The sequence below is a fragment of the Camelus ferus genome, chromosome 15 (assembly GCF_009834535.1).
Source record: "Camelus ferus isolate YT-003-E chromosome 15, BCGSAC_Cfer_1.0, whole genome shotgun sequence".
NCBI lineage: Eukaryota > Metazoa > Chordata > Mammalia > Artiodactyla > Camelidae > Camelus > Camelus ferus.
The window spans coordinates 18,007,874-18,025,237 of record NC_045710.1 but is presented as its reverse complement, the minus strand read 5'-3'; the positions used below and the strand labels follow the sequence as shown (position 1 = coordinate 18,025,237).

Below are 17,364 nucleotides of genomic sequence, written 5' to 3'. Positions count from 1 at the left end.
ACCTTACTTTTAAAGACACATAAATTCAGAGATCATTTCTTTCTGGTAAGAGGAGTTTTTAATGCTCATATAAAACACAAAGGAGAACTAACACGTACTTTCTGCTTTCAAAAAAACATACCTGTGGTCATGGCCTGGTTGGCAGAGATGCAAGCCATGGTGACAGTGTGAGCAGGAATCCTGTTGGAGAAGCCAGCTCCGAGGGCAGCCTTCAGGAGATACGGTGAGTGAAATGACCACTTATAAAGGAAGTGCTACATGTAAATGATGCTTTAAGCACTACTTCACTGTGTGGTATATCAGGGAAGGATTTGAGTTTAATATTCCACAGAGAAATATTTAAAATAAAATGAAGGCCATCACAAAAATGGTCTAATTTTTCATTTAGCCAGTAATTGACAAACACTCTGCCAAATTCCTTGTAGCCGTTTTCTAGGGGAGTCTACAAGCCTACGTCCTCTTGTATCTCACCTCATGTCTTTCTTAGCAATGCTTTTCTCAGAGCCTTTAAGGATATCAGCATGCAATTTGATTTTAACTTGTTTAAATTTTCAAATAAACCTAAAGTAAACCTGTTAAATATGGTTGACAGAACGATGAAATGTATCATGGGGAGGGGTCCTCGTGACCTGTGTTCCTGCAGTTACGAGGCTTAGTAGTAAAGCAAAAGTCATCAAACATGGAAATAGTTTCTAAAAATTGACCTCTCATCAACAGCTCCCCACCCAGGTCCCTGCCCACTCTGCAATCTCCACGTTCACTGGCTGCCTGACAGCGTAGACAGCACACTGGAGACCCAACTCAAAGTTGAACTGGAAAACGTGTCAAATATGCAGGAGTTGACATCGATGAGAGAAATTTTGGAAAACTGCTTGAGCCACAAGTGAGCCTCTGACAAGTAAGAGTTAGACCAGCTAACAACTGGAAAAGAGAAAATTGGTCAGGGTGATGACATAATCGGTGCTTCAAAAGAGAATAATTTGAGGGGCCTTGTGAAGAACTGAGGCTCTCCATTAATCTGGCAAAGATGGCCTCTGTTATGACGGCACAGTAAAAGTCAAAAATGAAACAGGAACATCTATTACTTTATTAGACTATTTATTGAGGAAAATCTGCTGCCAAAAAACCAATGAGTGCCTGATTCCATTTTTGTTTATGTAAAGAATAAATGTATAGGTGCAGCAATAAAATTTATTTCTGTAATATTAAATTTTAAAAACAAAACTCAATACCCCATCTCATCACCACCACATTTACTATGAAATTCTGGTTCCCATTACAGGAATTCATGTTTAGTGGCCTTTTTCTGAACTATTTAACTATCCTCAGAATACAAGATCTATTTCCTATAATTTGGTAAGATAACCATGTTTCCAAAGTCAAGGTTAAAAATGGTTCAATGTTTCTTAACCGATTTTTGCCTTTACACTTATACTACCTGTACTATTTAGCATATTCACCATTATTTACCATAATCCATAGAGGCAGTAATGTGTTATAGTGGTGTACGTGCAACATGACCTTATCCTGGTCTTTCTAAGTAGGCCTGATACTAAGTGCTGAACACTTCATTGTAAATACTCCCTGGCAACTGCATGTCAGCCTCTCAATGTAAACCAGCCCAAAAGGAAGAGAGAGGCCAGCCTCTAGGTGACAGGGAAGGAGGGCACTCAGGTCACACTGGCCTAATCCTCATGAGGTCCTTCCTGGCATGTGTCCTTTGGTCCCAGTTGACTCTCAGGACTGAGGGAACTTTAAATAGAAGTAGTTACCGGTGAACTCAAGGCAAGCTTAGGTCTAGACAGCACAATGAGAGGAAAGGAGGAAGATGCCTCTTAGTTAAAGCTGGAGAGCAGGCAGATATGCTGAGGCTTTTCACAAGAGTCAGGTTCAAGGGAACTCAGCACCAGAAGCCTTTCAGGATTTCAATATCACATTATTAATACAGAAAACAGGTTCTTAAAAAAATTCTCTAGCTGGTAGCTTTTAGGTTACAAAACAACTTCAGAGAGACATTCTTGAAACCTATTCCTGCAACTTAGCCTTTAGTATCAGTACAGGTCAGGGAGAGGGAATCTACTGCATGTCAACCAATAGCTGACATTTGCATATGCATAAAAAATTTCCGGAAAAAAATTTAGGGAAAAAACCCATTATGGCTTTAATGCTGGGACAGAATAGAAATATAAAGAAAACCAAAACAGATTTAATATTTACTTTTTAAGTGCTTTTATGAGTCATTTTGTTTTTTTCAGAAATATAAAAGCTGAAAATATACTATGAATAGCTTGATATACTCACAAAATTGTCCCATTTGATACACTTAGAAGTGTGAAGGTCCAAGGAAAAACAAAAAAACAGGAAGGGAAAAAAAAAACCTTTCCCTGCTCTTAATTCTTTCCTGCCTCCCTGACAATATACAGTAGTTGATTTTTGTGGCCTTTGGTAACACCAGACTTTCAGCATTAACATTTACTGGCAAGTAAAAAGGTGGGGTGAAACAATTACTTTCAGTCCTGTTCATCTTCCCTTCTCTTGGCTGACAGTGAAGAAAGTTACTGCCCTTTCAACTATCCTGAAAACAGTAACATGGCTAGCATAAACCAGAAACAGAGAAAATGATTAGCACACTGAAATGTGCTTTGTTGCCAACTTTATCCAAATAGTCACTTTCAAATTGAAACAAAGCCCAGAAAATGTGTTTGGACTATTCATTATGAAATTCCTGTAGGACGTGCCACAGGAAATCCAAGGCCTGTCATCATCTCGGTTGCTCAATAAACACTACATGGGGCTTTGCCAATTAGGGTAAAAGTAAACTCCCAAAGTTTTTAATAAAAACTGACCTATGTGTCATCTAGTCAATGAGAACAAATGAACAAGCTAACTCCAATAAAAACTATGTTATGAAATAAGTTCTCTGTAAAATGCTGAAATTTTAAGTTAATTAGAAGCCACACTAACATTACTAAAAGTTACATCAGCCCTACTTTACCATAATCTTTATTTTCCTAAGAGATAAACAAATTAATATATACCAAAACAAGTCAAATAATTGATTTGATTTATAGTATAGTATAAATATATACTAGAATAGCATGTCATCTAATTTATACTACAGTTCTTTTAAATATGAAATAATTCAAGTAGTAAAATCACACTTAAGTCAAACATAACTATTTTAGTAACTTTTAGAGTAAACTGTATTAATTAAAATTCAGATTGATTCGAGACGGAGATGATGGCGGAGTAGAAGGACGCTCACAGGTCACCCTCTCCCACAAATACACCAAGACCCACATCTACAGACCCACTCAGCCAACCAGAGCACCTGTGGAACTCCGACAGAACATCGCCCTCTTCAAAAGATAAAGACGCCAAAAATCTGGTAGGAGAAAAGGAAAAAAGAAAGAACAAAAGGCAAAGCAGTGCGGGAGAGGGAGCGGCAAAGGAGCACTGGCGCTCGCTCGCTGGGTCTCCCCTCTCCAACTGAGAGGCCAGCGGGACGGAGGGGGAGCCTCCGAGGCTCGGATCTGTACAGAGCAGCCCTTGACTAACAGAACTAAGTTAAACGGGCACAGAGCGTCCCCCCGACACCCAGCCTGAGACACGGGCCGGCAGCTGCGGGCAGGGCCAGGCTGCACAAGCCGGGCGGAGGATGGAAGTGGCTGCACGGAGGCAGCCCCGGGGGAACACAAGGGGCTGCGCGCCGTGGCTGTGGGTGCACAGGGCAGAACAACCTCGGCCCTCCATAAAACAGCAAGGTTGAGGTGCTCTCGGGGGAAGGGTGCACACCCCCATCTCTGAAAACCCGCGGAAAGTTTTCGGGGGAAGAGAGGCGGGGCGCAGGCACAGCCGCCATATCCTCCGCGCTGAGCACCCAGGCGGGGGCGGGGGCGAAACCTGCATCCGCACAGAAGGGCTTAGCAGCCTCAAAGGCCAGACTGAGACTGGCCTGCAGCCCGGGGCAGATAGGATCCTTCCATCCTGGTCCCTCAGAGAACTTGCTCCACAAAGACAAACAAGGAGCTGGGTTTTGGCTCGGAGCAGGGACAGGGCTGTCCCTGGGTCTTCCCCGAGCCCACCCGCGGAGCGCCGACCAGGGCGGAGCGCGCAGCCGCACAGAGCAGCGGAGCTACCGGCGGCGGCGCAGGTAGAGCGAGAGCGGCCCCCCGCCTTTCCGGCAGGAACACAGCCCCTGACCGAGGTGCTGGGAGGGGGCACGACCCGCCCTCCTACCCGGCCAGTCTGCAACATCTGACTGCGGCATCCGGAGGGGCAGCGACCCGCCCGCCCACAGCAGAGAGCTGCACCTGACCCAGTGTTAGGAGGCGGCGCGATCGGCTTGCCGACAGGTGCTGGGAGCAGCACAGAAGAGGGCGCCAACGGAGGGCCTCTGAAAACAGCAAGCTGAGCTTCTAAAACAGGACGAAGACAGAAAGACTTCACATTAAAAGCACACAGACTCCAGGAGAACACCAAAAAACACCCCCCCCCTTTTTTTTTTAAATCTGTTTTTACCTGTTCTATTTTCTATTACTCTCTTAATCTTTACTTCTTAATTCATTTCTATTTCTCTTGGGTTTTGATGTCCTGCTATTGATTAGACACAGGTTTCAAATACATCTATTCATCTCCCCCCCCTTTTTTTGTAAAGGTTTCAAAAGGACGTCTCAACCCGATTAATACTCTGCTTCAACTCACTCTTCTATTATTCATTATACACTGTTTTCAAACCCTCTTTCTCCCTTCTTTTAAAATTCTTTCTCTCTCTCTTTTTTTTTTTCTTTTTTTCCTAAGTTCTATTCCTAAATAGGCATCAGATAGATAAAATCCTTAAGGACCAAAATAAACAACTGATACTCCATAAACCACAGTGCCAAAGAGGTATGAGCAAGATGAAGAAGCAGAAAAACCTTTCGCAATTAAAAGAACAAGAGAAATCCCCTGAAAGAAAGATCAACGAAATAGACATCGATAGCCTACTAGATCAAGATTTCAAAAAAGGAGTGATCGAATTGCTGAAGGAATTAAAAGAGATAGTGTTTAGAGATATAAAATATGTCAAAAATGAAATTGAAGCTATAAAGAAGAGCCAAGTAGAATGGGTAAACTCATTGAGAGAGATGAGGAATGATCTAATAGCTGTGCAAAGCCGACTAGATAATGCAGAGGAACGAATTAGTGATCTAGAAGACAGGGCAATAGAAAGCACCCATTCAGAAGAACTACAAGAGAAGCAAATAAAAAATAATGAAAATAGCATAAGGGACCTATGGGATAATATAAAGCGTCCCAATCTTCGCATAATAGGGGTCCCAGAAGGAGAAGAAAGATCAAAGGGGATTGAAAAGGTTTTTGAAGAAATCATGACTGAAAACTTCCCAAACTTAAAGAAGGAATCAGATATCCAAGTACAGGAAGCTCAGAGGGTCCCAAACAGGAAGAACCCAAGACATATCATAATCAAGATGGCCAGAGTCAAGGATAAAGAAAGGATTCTAAAGGCAGCAAGAGAAAAGCAAAGAGTAAGTTACAAGGGAACCCCCATAAGGCTCTCAGCTGATTTCTCTACACAAACACTACAGGCCAGAAGGGAGTGGCAAGATATATTCAAAGCCCTGAATGAAAAAAAGATGCAGCCTAGGATCCTTTATCCAGCAAGGCTATCCTTGAGGATAGAAGGAGAAATAAAGAGTTTCACAGACCAAAAAAAGCTGCAGGAGTTTAGCAACACTAAACCCATGCTAAAAGAAATATTGAAAGGGCTATTCTAAATAGAAAAGCAGCAGGATGCTACAGAAATGAGAAACACACAACTGGAAAGGTGATAACTCATGAATTACAAATAAAGTAAACATGAAATTATAAAAGAAGACATACAAATCACTGAGAGTGGGAGAGGGAGGCAGGGAAATATAGAATATTTTTTTCTTTCTTTTTTAAATTTTTTTAACAGTAGGATGGGTTTGAGATCATGTTACTATCAGTTTAATAAAAACAGTTATAGTAATGGGTTGATAGATTTACAAAAAAGGGTAACCACAAGCCAAAAATTTACAAAGGAGTCACAAAAATTAAATAAAATCCATGATAATACAAAGGAAAATTACCAAACCACAAAAGGAAGAAGAAAGGAACAAAGAGGCTATACCAATTCAACTGCAAAGATAAGTTCAAAATGGCAATAAACACACATCTATCATTAATTACTGTAAATGTTAATGGACTAAATGCTCCAGTCAAAAGACACAGAGTGGCAGACTGGATAATAAAGCAAGAACCTTCAATATGCTGCATACAAGAGACCCACTTCAGGGAGAAGGACACATATAGATTGAGAGTGAAAGGATGGAAAAGGATATTCCATGCAAATGGAAAAGCCAAAAAAGCAGGTGTTGCAGTACTGATTTCAGACAAAATAGACTTTAAAACAAAGGCCATAAAGAAAGATAAAGAAGGACATTTTATAATGATTAAAGGAGTGATACAAGATGAGGATATTACACTCGTTAATATATATGCACCCAATATAGGAGCACCTAAGTACATACAAGAATTACTAACAGAGATAAAGGGGGATATTGATGGGAATACAATCATAGTTGGAGATTTTAACACTGCATTAACATCACTAGACAGATCTTCCAGACAGAAAATAAACAAGGCAACAGAGAAATTAAATACTACAATAGAAAAACTAGATTTGGTGGATATTTTCAGAGCATTACACCCCCCAAAAATAGGATATACATTCTTTTCAAGTGCACATGGAACATTTTCCAGGATCGATCATGTACTTGGGCACAAAAGAAACCTCAACAATTTTAAGAAGATAGAAATTATCTCAAGCATCTTTACTGACCACAATGCCATGAAACTGGAAATCAACAACAGAGAAACAAAGGAGAAAAAAAGGAAAGCATGGAGATTAAACAATATGTTATTGAAAAAACAATGGATCAATGAGGAAATCAAAGCTGAAATTAAAAAATACCTTGAGACAAATGATAATGAAAGCACAACCACTCAAAACCTATGGGACACAGCAAAGGCAGTGCTAAGAGGGAAGTTTATAGCGATACAGGCCTTCCTCAAAAAAGAAGAACAATCTCAAATAAACAATTTAACCCACCACCTGAATGAATTAGAAAAAGAAGAACAAAAAGCCCCAAAAAGCAGCAGAAGGAAGGAAATAATAAAGATCAGAGGGGAATTAAATACAATAGAGATTAACAAGACCATAGAAAAAAATCAACCAAACCAAAAGCTGGTTTTTTGAAAAAGTAAATAAAATCGACAAACCTCTGGCCAAACTCACAAAGAAGAAAAAAGAGAGAGCACAAATTAGCAAAATAAGAAAGGAAAATGGAGAAATTACAACAAACAAAATAGAAATACAGAGTATCATACGAGAATATTATGAAAAACTATATGGAACCAAACTGGATAACCTAGAGGAGATGGACAAGTTTCTGGAAACATACTGTCCATCAAAACTGAATCAAGAAGAATCTGAACACTTGAACAATCCGATCACTAGAAAGGACATAGAAATAGCAATTAAAAACCTCCCTACAAATAAAAGTCCAGGACCGGACAGCTTCACCGGGGAATTCTACCAAACATACAAAGAAGAACTCATACCAGTCCTTCTCAAACTTCCAGACGATTGAAAAGGAGGGAATACTCCCAAACTCATTCTATGAAGCCACCATCACCCTGATACCAAAACCAGGCAAAGACACTACAAAAAAAGAGAATTATAGGCTAATATCACTGATGAACATAGACGCCAAAATCCTCACCAAAATTTTAGCAAATAGAATCCAACAACACATAAAAAAGATTATACATCATGACCAAGTGGGGTTCATCCCAGGGACACAAGGCTGGTTCAACATATGCAAATCAATCAGTGTAATACATCATATCAACAAGAGAAAGGACAAAAACCACATGATCATCTCAATAGATGCAGAAAAAGCATTTGATAAAATTCAACACCCATTTATGATAAAAACTCTCGCCAAAGTGGGTATAGAGGGAACATATCTCAACATAATAAAAGCTATATATGACAAACCTACAGCCAGCATAGTGCTCAACGGTGAAAAACTCAAAAGCTTCCCACTAAAATCTGGGACAAGACAAGGATGCCCACTATCACCACTCCTATTCAACATAGTCCTGGAAGTCCTAGCCACAGCAGTCAGGCAAGAGAAAGAAATAAAAGGGATCCAAATTGGAAAAGAAGAGGTAAAAGTGTCATTATATGTTGATGACATGTTACTATATATAGAAAACCCTAAAAGGTCCACACAAAAGCTACTAGAGCTGATTGAAGAATTCAGCAAGGTAGCAGATAACAAAATCAACGTTCAAAAATCAGTTGCATTTCTTTACACTAACGATAAATCAACAGAAGAAGAAAGTAAAGAAACAATCCCCTTTAAAATAGCACCCAAAGTAATAAAATATCTGGGAATAAATCTAACCAAGGAGGTGAAAGAATTATACACAGAAAACTATAAACCATTGATGAAGGAAATTAAAGAAGACTTTAAAAAGTGGAAAGATATTCCATGCTCTTGGATTGGAAGAATCAATATTGTTAAAATGGTCACACTGCCCAAAGCAATCTACAGATTTAATGCAATCCCTATCCAATTACCCAGGACATATTTCACAGAACTAGAAAAAAATCATAATAAAATTCATATGGAACCATCAAAGACCTAGAATGGCCAAAGCATTACTGAAAAGAAAGAAAGAGGCTGGAGGAATAACTCTCCCAGACTTCAGACAATACTATAGAGCTACAGTCATCAAGACAGCATGGTATTGGTACCAAAACAGACATACAGACCAATGGAACAGAATAGAAAGCCCAGAAATGAACCCACAAACTTTTGGTCAACTCATCTTCGACAAAGGAGGCAAGAATATACATTGGAATAAAGACAGTCTCTTCAGCAAATGGTGTTGGGAAAACTGGACAGCAGCATGTAAAACAATGAAGCTAGAACACTCCCTTACACCATATACAAAAATCAACTCAAAATGGATTAAAGACTTAAACATAAGACAAGATACAATAAACCTCCTAGAGGAAAACATAGGCAAAACATTATCTGACATACATTTAAAAAATTTTCTCCTAGAAGAAATAAAAGCAAGAATAAACAAATGGGACCTAATGAAACTTACAAGCTTCTGCACAGCAAAGGAAACCAGAAGTAAAACAAGAAGAAAACCTACGGAATGGGAGAAAATTTTTGCAAGTGAAACCGACAAAGGCTTGATCTCCAGAATATATAAGCAGCTCATACGACTCAATAAGAAAAAAATAAACAACCCAATCCAAAAATGAGCAGAAGACTTAAACAAGCAATTTTCCAAGGAAGACATACAAATGATCAAAAAGCACATGAAAAAATGCTCAATATCACTAATTATCAGAGAAATGCAAATCAAAACTACAATGAGGTATCACCTCACACCAGTCAGAATGGCCATCATTCAAAAATCCACAAATGACAAATGCTGGAGAGGCTGTGGAGAAAGGGGAACCCTCCTACACTGCTGGTGGGAATGCAGTTTGGTGCAGCCACTATGGAAAACAGTGTGGAGATTCCTCAAAAGACTAGGAATAGACTTACCATATGACCCAGGAATCCCACTCCTGGGCTTGTATCCAGAAGGAAATCTACTTCAGGATGACACCTGCACCCCAATGTTCATAGCAGCACTATTTACAATAGCCAAAACATGGAAACAGCCTAAATGTCCATCAACAGGTGACTGGATAAAGAAGATGTGGTATACTTATACAATGGAATACTACTCAGCCATAAAAATCGATAACATAATGCCATTTGCAGCAACATGGATGCTCCTGGAGCATGTCATTCTAAGTGAAGTAAGCCAGAAAGAGAAAGAAAAATACCATATGAGATCGCTCATATGTGGAATCTAAAAAACAAAAACAAAAACAAACAAACAAAAACAAAGCGTAAATAAAGGACAGAAATAGACTCACAGACAGAGAATACAGACTTGTGGTTACCAGGGGGGTGGAGAGTGGGAAGGGATAGAGTGGGATTTCAAAATTGTAGAATAGACTACACTGTATAGCACAGGGAAATATACGCAAAATGTTATGATAACTCACAGAGAAAAAAATGTGACAATGAGTGTGTATATGTCCATGAATACTGAAAAATTGTGCTGAACACTGGAATTTGACACAACATTGTAAAATGATTATAAATCAATAAAAAATGTTAAAAAAAAATTCAGATTGATTCTCCTAGCAATCTCTTTAAACACCATAAAATTGGTTTTACTCACCTCTCTAGCCACATTGCTGGTTTTCACTTCCTGTATGACTGTGCCAAAGATGATATAATCAACAACATCCTTTGGGACACTGGTCCGATGCAACAAACCCCTGTGAGCAAAAGTCCAAAGCAAAGACTCATTTCACACATTCAAGATAGGATCACAGATCATCCCATAAAACACCACAGTTTTTTAAAAAGGCTAACCTTGAATTTAAAACAGTATCTTTTCCTCAATCTGGCAAGCATGTGGCACTTTATCAATGAAATGAAAAACTGATTTAGAAAGTCAATGTCTGATGCTTAACTGGCAATGAGAAGTTAAATAGGAAGAATCAAAAATAATTTGGAATGGGGGAGGGGCAACATAGGGCTTGAGGGGGAAAAGGGTTATTATGGGATTATATGAAATTATGTGTGTGGAAGCTTTAAGAATGGTAAAGCACTATAGAATTTAAAGAAGCTTTCAATAAATAAAGATTTTTTAATTAAAAATAATTTGAAATATAATCCATAAAAATTTTGAATCACTATGCTGTACACCTGAAACTAATATACTATTGTAAATCAAGTATACCCCAATTAAAAAAATAAAAGAAAAAATTTGATATAGGATAAAATAGATAAGTAAACCAAAGTTTTCAGTCAAAAAGAAAAACAAATAGAAAATTAAAGAGATGAAGTAAAATCCCAGGCATGTTAAATTTAAGTTTCACAATCTAAAGAATATATATTTTCTTGTTCTGCCCACTGTTAGGGACTAGTAGCACATCTTGAACTCAGACTTGGTTTCTAAATGCCATTTACTAGTAAAAGAATTAGCTTTTTAAAAAATGACTGAGGCCAGGTCCAAGCGCCAGAAACACTGAAAGATGAGATCATATAAAAAACAGGAACAAGGGTATACATACACATTTGTCAAAACTCATCAAACAATCTACTTAAAAACCTGTGCAAATTATACTCAAAAAACAATATTATACTAAAAAACAAAAGGGACATAGGAGCCAACTTGAAGGAGCTCCCTATGGGATAATCTGAGCTTCAAAAAGAACAGTGACCAAGCTTGGCTATAACACAAATTCAAATAAATATCTGTAAGTCTACATCATTTAAAAGTTGAAAAAAAAAAAGGGAAGTGGCTCTTTACAGAAAAATAACAACCAATAAATGTAAGAGAAATGAAAGAATTAGCAAAATCACAATTTTGAAATTTCTAATATAATAACTGACTTAGGCAAAACTTATCACTGCTAACACCATTTGGTCAAAGGTTGTTGGGGAACAAGATGCTCACATGATGCTAAGATACCACTTTACAGATAATTTACTAATTGCAAAGGAAAAAACGTACCTTTATAATACAAAGATCTGGTGGTCTGACCCCCATGACTAGTGGTTGGATTTAGCATTACACACCATGTGCCTCTTGACATGATGCAATACCCATGCGATTTACTCATGAAGCATTCTTACTAAAAAATGTTTAACCTGAATCTAATCAAGCTCAGAGATCTAACTTCCAGTTTACAGGAGATTCACAGTGGAAAGTTAAATATCACTATGAGGAAACATCCAGAATGTGGGACATTCCACAGGACAGCTGGCCTGGATTTTTCAAAAAGTCACTGTCATAGGGGGGTGGAAGGGAGGATGTCCTAAGTTAAAAGGACTAAAGAGACATATCCATTTGTAGTATGAAACGAGTGGATTTGGGAGAAAAAAACTATTACAAGAAAAGACATTTTTGAAATAAGTAAGGAGGATTTGACTATGCACTGGATATTAGAAGTTACAGAATCAAAGTTATCTTAGCTATGGTAATGGTATTGTGGATAGCAGAGAACGTCTTCACTCTTAAGAGTATTTAGGTATTAGCTGAAGTATTTAGGGTTGAAGATCAAGATGCCTGAAACTTACCATCAAATGCTTCAAACCACATAGATATAGAAAATACAGCAAAATAATAACAATTATTAAACCTAGGGGAGGGGTAATTAGGTGTTCACTGTATTACTCTTTCAATTTTATTGTATATTTGACATTTTTAAAAACAAAAAGTTGAGGAAAAATTTGCAAATCTCCAGCATGGGACCATAATCAGAAATAGCACCATTATTAGAAATAGGAAAATAAGCTGATTTCAGGGAGAAGATAATTTTTATTTTTTACATGCAGAGCTAGAGGAGCCTAAGAAAAGAGGTCAAATTTAGAGATCTGGGAGTCCTCTACATAAAAAATAAAGATTAAGTAGATGAGGTTTTTAAGGAAAAGCATGCATACAGAGAATGCAAAGCTTAGGACTGAAACTTGCAAAATATCTTTATAAAAGATAAAGAAATCCAGTTTCTTAAAAAGTAGAGAAGAATTAGTTAGCAGATGAAAGAGAAATCATAAAGGCATAACATTAAGAAGTCAAAGGAAGACAGTTTCAAGTACAGCTGACAGTGTCAAATGCTACAGAAGACAAAGACACTGAGGCCTGAGACAAAATTGGTGCATCTAGTGATCACAGACTCATTATTAACAGAAGCTTGCAAAGTATAGTTACTCTAGGGCAATGGAAATGGAAACAGTTAATATGGGATTAAGGAGAAAAATGGATAGGACAAACAGAACAAGATGAGAATTTTCCAAACTAGGAAAGACCTGTGGCTGGTCGAAGGCACAAAGGCAAAGCATCAGTGGAAAATGAATAATGCCCTACATGCTGACTCTCATCAAATTATTCTTCCATCTCAATCTCATGTAACTAGATTTAATTTTATATTTTTATTTGGTTTGCACATGAATCTTCAGGTCTCATGCTAGGCTTCTTTCCAGATAAAGACATTGCATCTCCCCCAGCCATCTCTCCACCCCTACTTCTACCAGAAACACTAAAATCTGAGGACCCTCGCGTCCCTTAAATAAAACAGCATAGTACAGCTGGTCCTCTGTATCCACAGGTTCTGCATCTGCATTTGCGTAATTTGTTCGGCTATCCTTGTACAGTAATAAAGTTCCTAAGATGATCATCAAACATATGTATTGTATTTAGCCTGATCAATCTAGTCCTACATTGTTTATAATGTGCAGCTAAGCTTCAGTACTCATTAAAGAATACCAAGAGATTATCAAGCCTGCAAAATAAAGATCGCTGACATTCACCAGCTGCTTGAATTTGTATAGCATGTATAGCTAAAATGAATAAATGAATCTTGTAAAATCTAGTGTTTTTTTTCTTACCACATAAAAGATAACATATCTTAGATATGGAAATTCTACTAAGCATGCTATTTCAAGTGTAAAAACTGGAGAAAAGTGCTTTTAATGAAATAAGAACTAAAATAAAACTCTATTTACTTACAAAAGTGCTGCTCTAGCCAAATCATGTGGCATCAGGTCTTTATATCTGGGGAAAGAAAATACATAATTTAAATAAAAAGCCTAGAGTTTTAATAAAAAATGTTTTTCATTCTGTTTGAAATACCTAAAGAAATCATTTACTACTGCAAATGCACTCTACTACCTAAGGCAGTTCATCACTCCAAATAAAGAAATAGTGACTTTGCTATCTGTCACATCCTTAAAAATCTGACAAGCTTTGACTCTTACTGAGCTGGCTAAGAATCTAACAAATCTTGCCACTGTCTTATTGCTCAGCATGACATATGTTAAATATTCTTTAAAACTAAACCCCACCTTTTAAGTCCACCTTTATTTAAAAAAAAAATTCATTATTTATTTTGTGATGTCTAAAGGGACACAAGGGATATATATATAAGAACTTCTTAAGAGAATTTTGTTTTGAAGTAACTTGAGTTTTACAAAAGAACTGGAAAGACAGAAATGAGTTCCTGTATACCCTTTACCCTGCTTAGTCTAACGCTAATACCTTACATAACCATGATGTACTTGTCAAAACTAAGAAATTAATACTGGCATTATACTATTCCCTAAGCTACTAACTTTATCTGGATCTCATCAGTTTTTGCACTAGTCCTTTTTATTGGTCTATTCCAGGATCCAATTCATGCATGTAGTTGTCATGCCTCATACATCTCCTCTATCTGTGATAGTTTCTTAGTCTTTCCTTGTCATTCTTGGCCTTGACACTTGGAAGACTAGGGTTATGGATTGGCGTAAAGGGAGTATTACAGACATAAAGTGCCCTTCCCATTGTTTCTTAACAGAGTGTACATGGTAACAACATGACTTATTACTGGTGATGCTAACTTAATCACCTGGTTAAAGTAGTATCTGCCAATTTTCTCTATTTTTCCCTTTCTAAACTCAGTTTGTTAAGTGAGTCACTACTCTGGCCCTTACTCAAGAGGAAAGAATTTGTGGACACATGTTAAAATCATCAAAGTAATTAATAAATATTTGAGGGGAGAGAGTCTGAGGCTATGGAAATATCTTGTTAACATTTCTCACCCGCTAACTTTAGCATTCATTTAGCAGTCACCAACCAACTTCATAGCATTCTATTGATCCTGGTTGCAGTCATTATTCCTGTGAGTTCTAATGGTGATTTATTTATTTTCCTCATTTCTTCTGTACTTATTGACTGAAATTCTTCTGTAAAAAAGATTTGTCTTTTCTCTCTCATTTATTTCTTTATTCAATCATTTATTTATATTACATTGGACTCATAGATATTTAATTTATTCTTTGGGTTATGATGTAATACTATTACATTTATTTTATTGATCAAACTCTCCCAGTTTCAGTTATCTGAAGCTATTTCAGATTGGTCCTGTGTCCTTTTGACATGTCCCTTTTTTTTTCTTTTAAGTACTTCTTTACTTGCTGGTACTACAAAATGCTCCAGGTTCATCCTGTATTTTCTCTGGCCCAGCCCTAGTCATTCTTCTAGGAAGCCTGGTTCCCTCTAAGAAAGAATGAGTATTTAGAAAGATCTGGATGTGAATTCTTGTTGTTTAAATGTAAAAAAATAAATTCCTTTTAAGTCAAAGATTTAACCATTGGATTAAATAAGAATATTCATTCTTTAAATTCCTGAAAATTAAAACCTAAAAAGCCAAAAATATTTTTACTTTATTCTGACTCACAAAAAAACCATCAACAGTTCTCAAAATCTTTCATAGGTAAAACGAGTTCCCTCAAACTTAGAGCAGAATTATTTGAAGGAAAGTTGTGTGTCAATTTTAAAACGTATAAACCAGAAATTATTTACCATTTTACAATCTTTATTCTCATGCTCCGATACCTCTTTCTACCAGGATGACTGACAGAATCCCAAATTCTAGTGCTGGAGTTTATTTCTAGGAGTGCTTCCAAAATACCTTCTACCTCTAAGTTAAGAACCTGGTCTTTCAAATGTCACTCAATTGAAAGCAAAGCTTCTTCAAATTAAATAGAAAAAGATCTTTTTCCACCTAGAAAATGATCTTCTATTATAGAAGACTCATTTGTCATCTCAGTCATAACATTAATAACATGACTAAACAGTCTGTCTTCTTTAGAGTTTTCCCTCTATATTAGTTTTAGTCACTTTGTTCTTTAACTGGAGACTGCCTTAACATTTTTATTCTTTCTTCTCTATTAACCATAATGTCTTATATTATTGAAAGTCCTTCTCTTCCTTATACCACTAAATTGCTCATGAACTTTGACTTCTTTCTCAATTAGGATCTTAAATGAAGCTAAAACACAACAATAAAAAAACAACAAAAGGAATAAATAGGTTCACATCCTCAGTAATCAAACTTCTGAAGAGGCAAAGAAACAATGTACTTATTTCCAGACAAGGAAAGAATATCTCTGTTGGAAACAAGCTATCTGGTCCCACACTAGCTTTTCAAAATAGGGCTGGTTCAATCCAGCATTATACTAGGCTTGCTTATGAGAAAGGATAAAAAACAAATTTTGCCATATTATTTTACCACTGGCTTGACTTTTTCTGTATTAATTTTATGAAAATGTTATTCATATACTAGTCTACTATCAACAGTATTCCTACAGGGTTACAGTCACGAAGATCACTTTTGAAAGTGCCTTAAGAGAAGGAATAAATAAACTACATGGGGTGATGGATGTGTTAATTAACTTGATTGTGGTAAGCATTTCACAATGTGTGTGTGTATGTGTGTGTGTGTGTGTGTGTGTGTGTATAAAACCATCACACTGTATACCTTAAAAAAAATCACTGCACCTAAATATACAGATTTTATTTGTTAATTATACCTCAGTAAAGCTGGAGGAAAAAAAGAAGAAATGACAAGTAGCGCAGTCATTTCATACTTACGAAGTGCCTGACAGCAAAAATGGAATGCGAACACCATCCACCACCACGATATTCCTTACGCTGGATTTGGCCAAGGTTTTCTTTGATTTGGTCTGGACATCTTTAAGATAAAGTTCAAAGAATAATTAATTAAAATAAATGAAGTCAGATGACTTTTTACATTTTTTAAAGACAGACATTCTAAGAAGAATTTTTATCATTCAATGCCAAGTTGCATTTGCCACTTAACAAGCCAATGCAACTAAAAAAAAAAAAAAAAAAGGCTAAGAAATTAACTGGCATTTATAAGTTTCCAAATAATAGTTAAGGTAAATACTGAGATTATACCTAATGATGAGGTTATTTATGCTATTAACAAATTGTTTCTTTTTATCAAGTGCTTGACAATCTATTGCATTGAAAGCAACCAATAATTCTGCCCTCAATATTAGAAGCTGCAATAACTGATATTGTTTACTGTCCACACAGCTTAATATTCTTGTCTTTCTATGTAGAAACAACGACTGTTTGGTTGGTGACTATTGCCACTCTGGAAAAACCTAGAATACTTCCTGATTCCATCTGACTCGATTTGTCTCGTTATTTTCTAACATCAAAAAAGCAATCTTTCTATAATTTTTTAGTTTAAAAAAATGGGCATATATGCTGGTGGTTCAAAAAAAGAGAAAAATGAACAATACTAAAATACGGATAGTAAAACTGAAGTTCCCTCTTTATGCCCTCTCCTGCCATATAACTTCCTTCCCAGAGGTAAATACTGCTAATTTG

The 17,364-nt window shown here is 36.8% G+C and overlaps 1 protein-coding gene across 3 annotated transcripts in view; it reads right to left on the bottom strand.

The window, feature by feature from the left end:
- Positions 1-17,364, bottom strand: part of HADHB (hydroxyacyl-CoA dehydrogenase trifunctional multienzyme complex subunit beta) — a 38,622-nt gene that overhangs the window by 13,153 nt on the left and 8,105 nt on the right. For all 3 annotated transcript variants that reach the window (XM_032497185.1, XM_032497186.1, XM_032497187.1), the window contains exons 4-7: positions 16,597-16,696; positions 13,693-13,737; positions 10,354-10,453; positions 122-209 (exon numbers count right to left, since the gene is read on the bottom strand). In XM_032497185.1, coding sequence (XP_032353076.1) covers positions 122-209; positions 10,354-10,453; positions 13,693-13,737; positions 16,597-16,696 — 333 coding nt within the window. The remainder of the gene's footprint in view (positions 1-121; positions 210-10,353; positions 10,454-13,692; positions 13,738-16,596; positions 16,697-17,364) is intronic.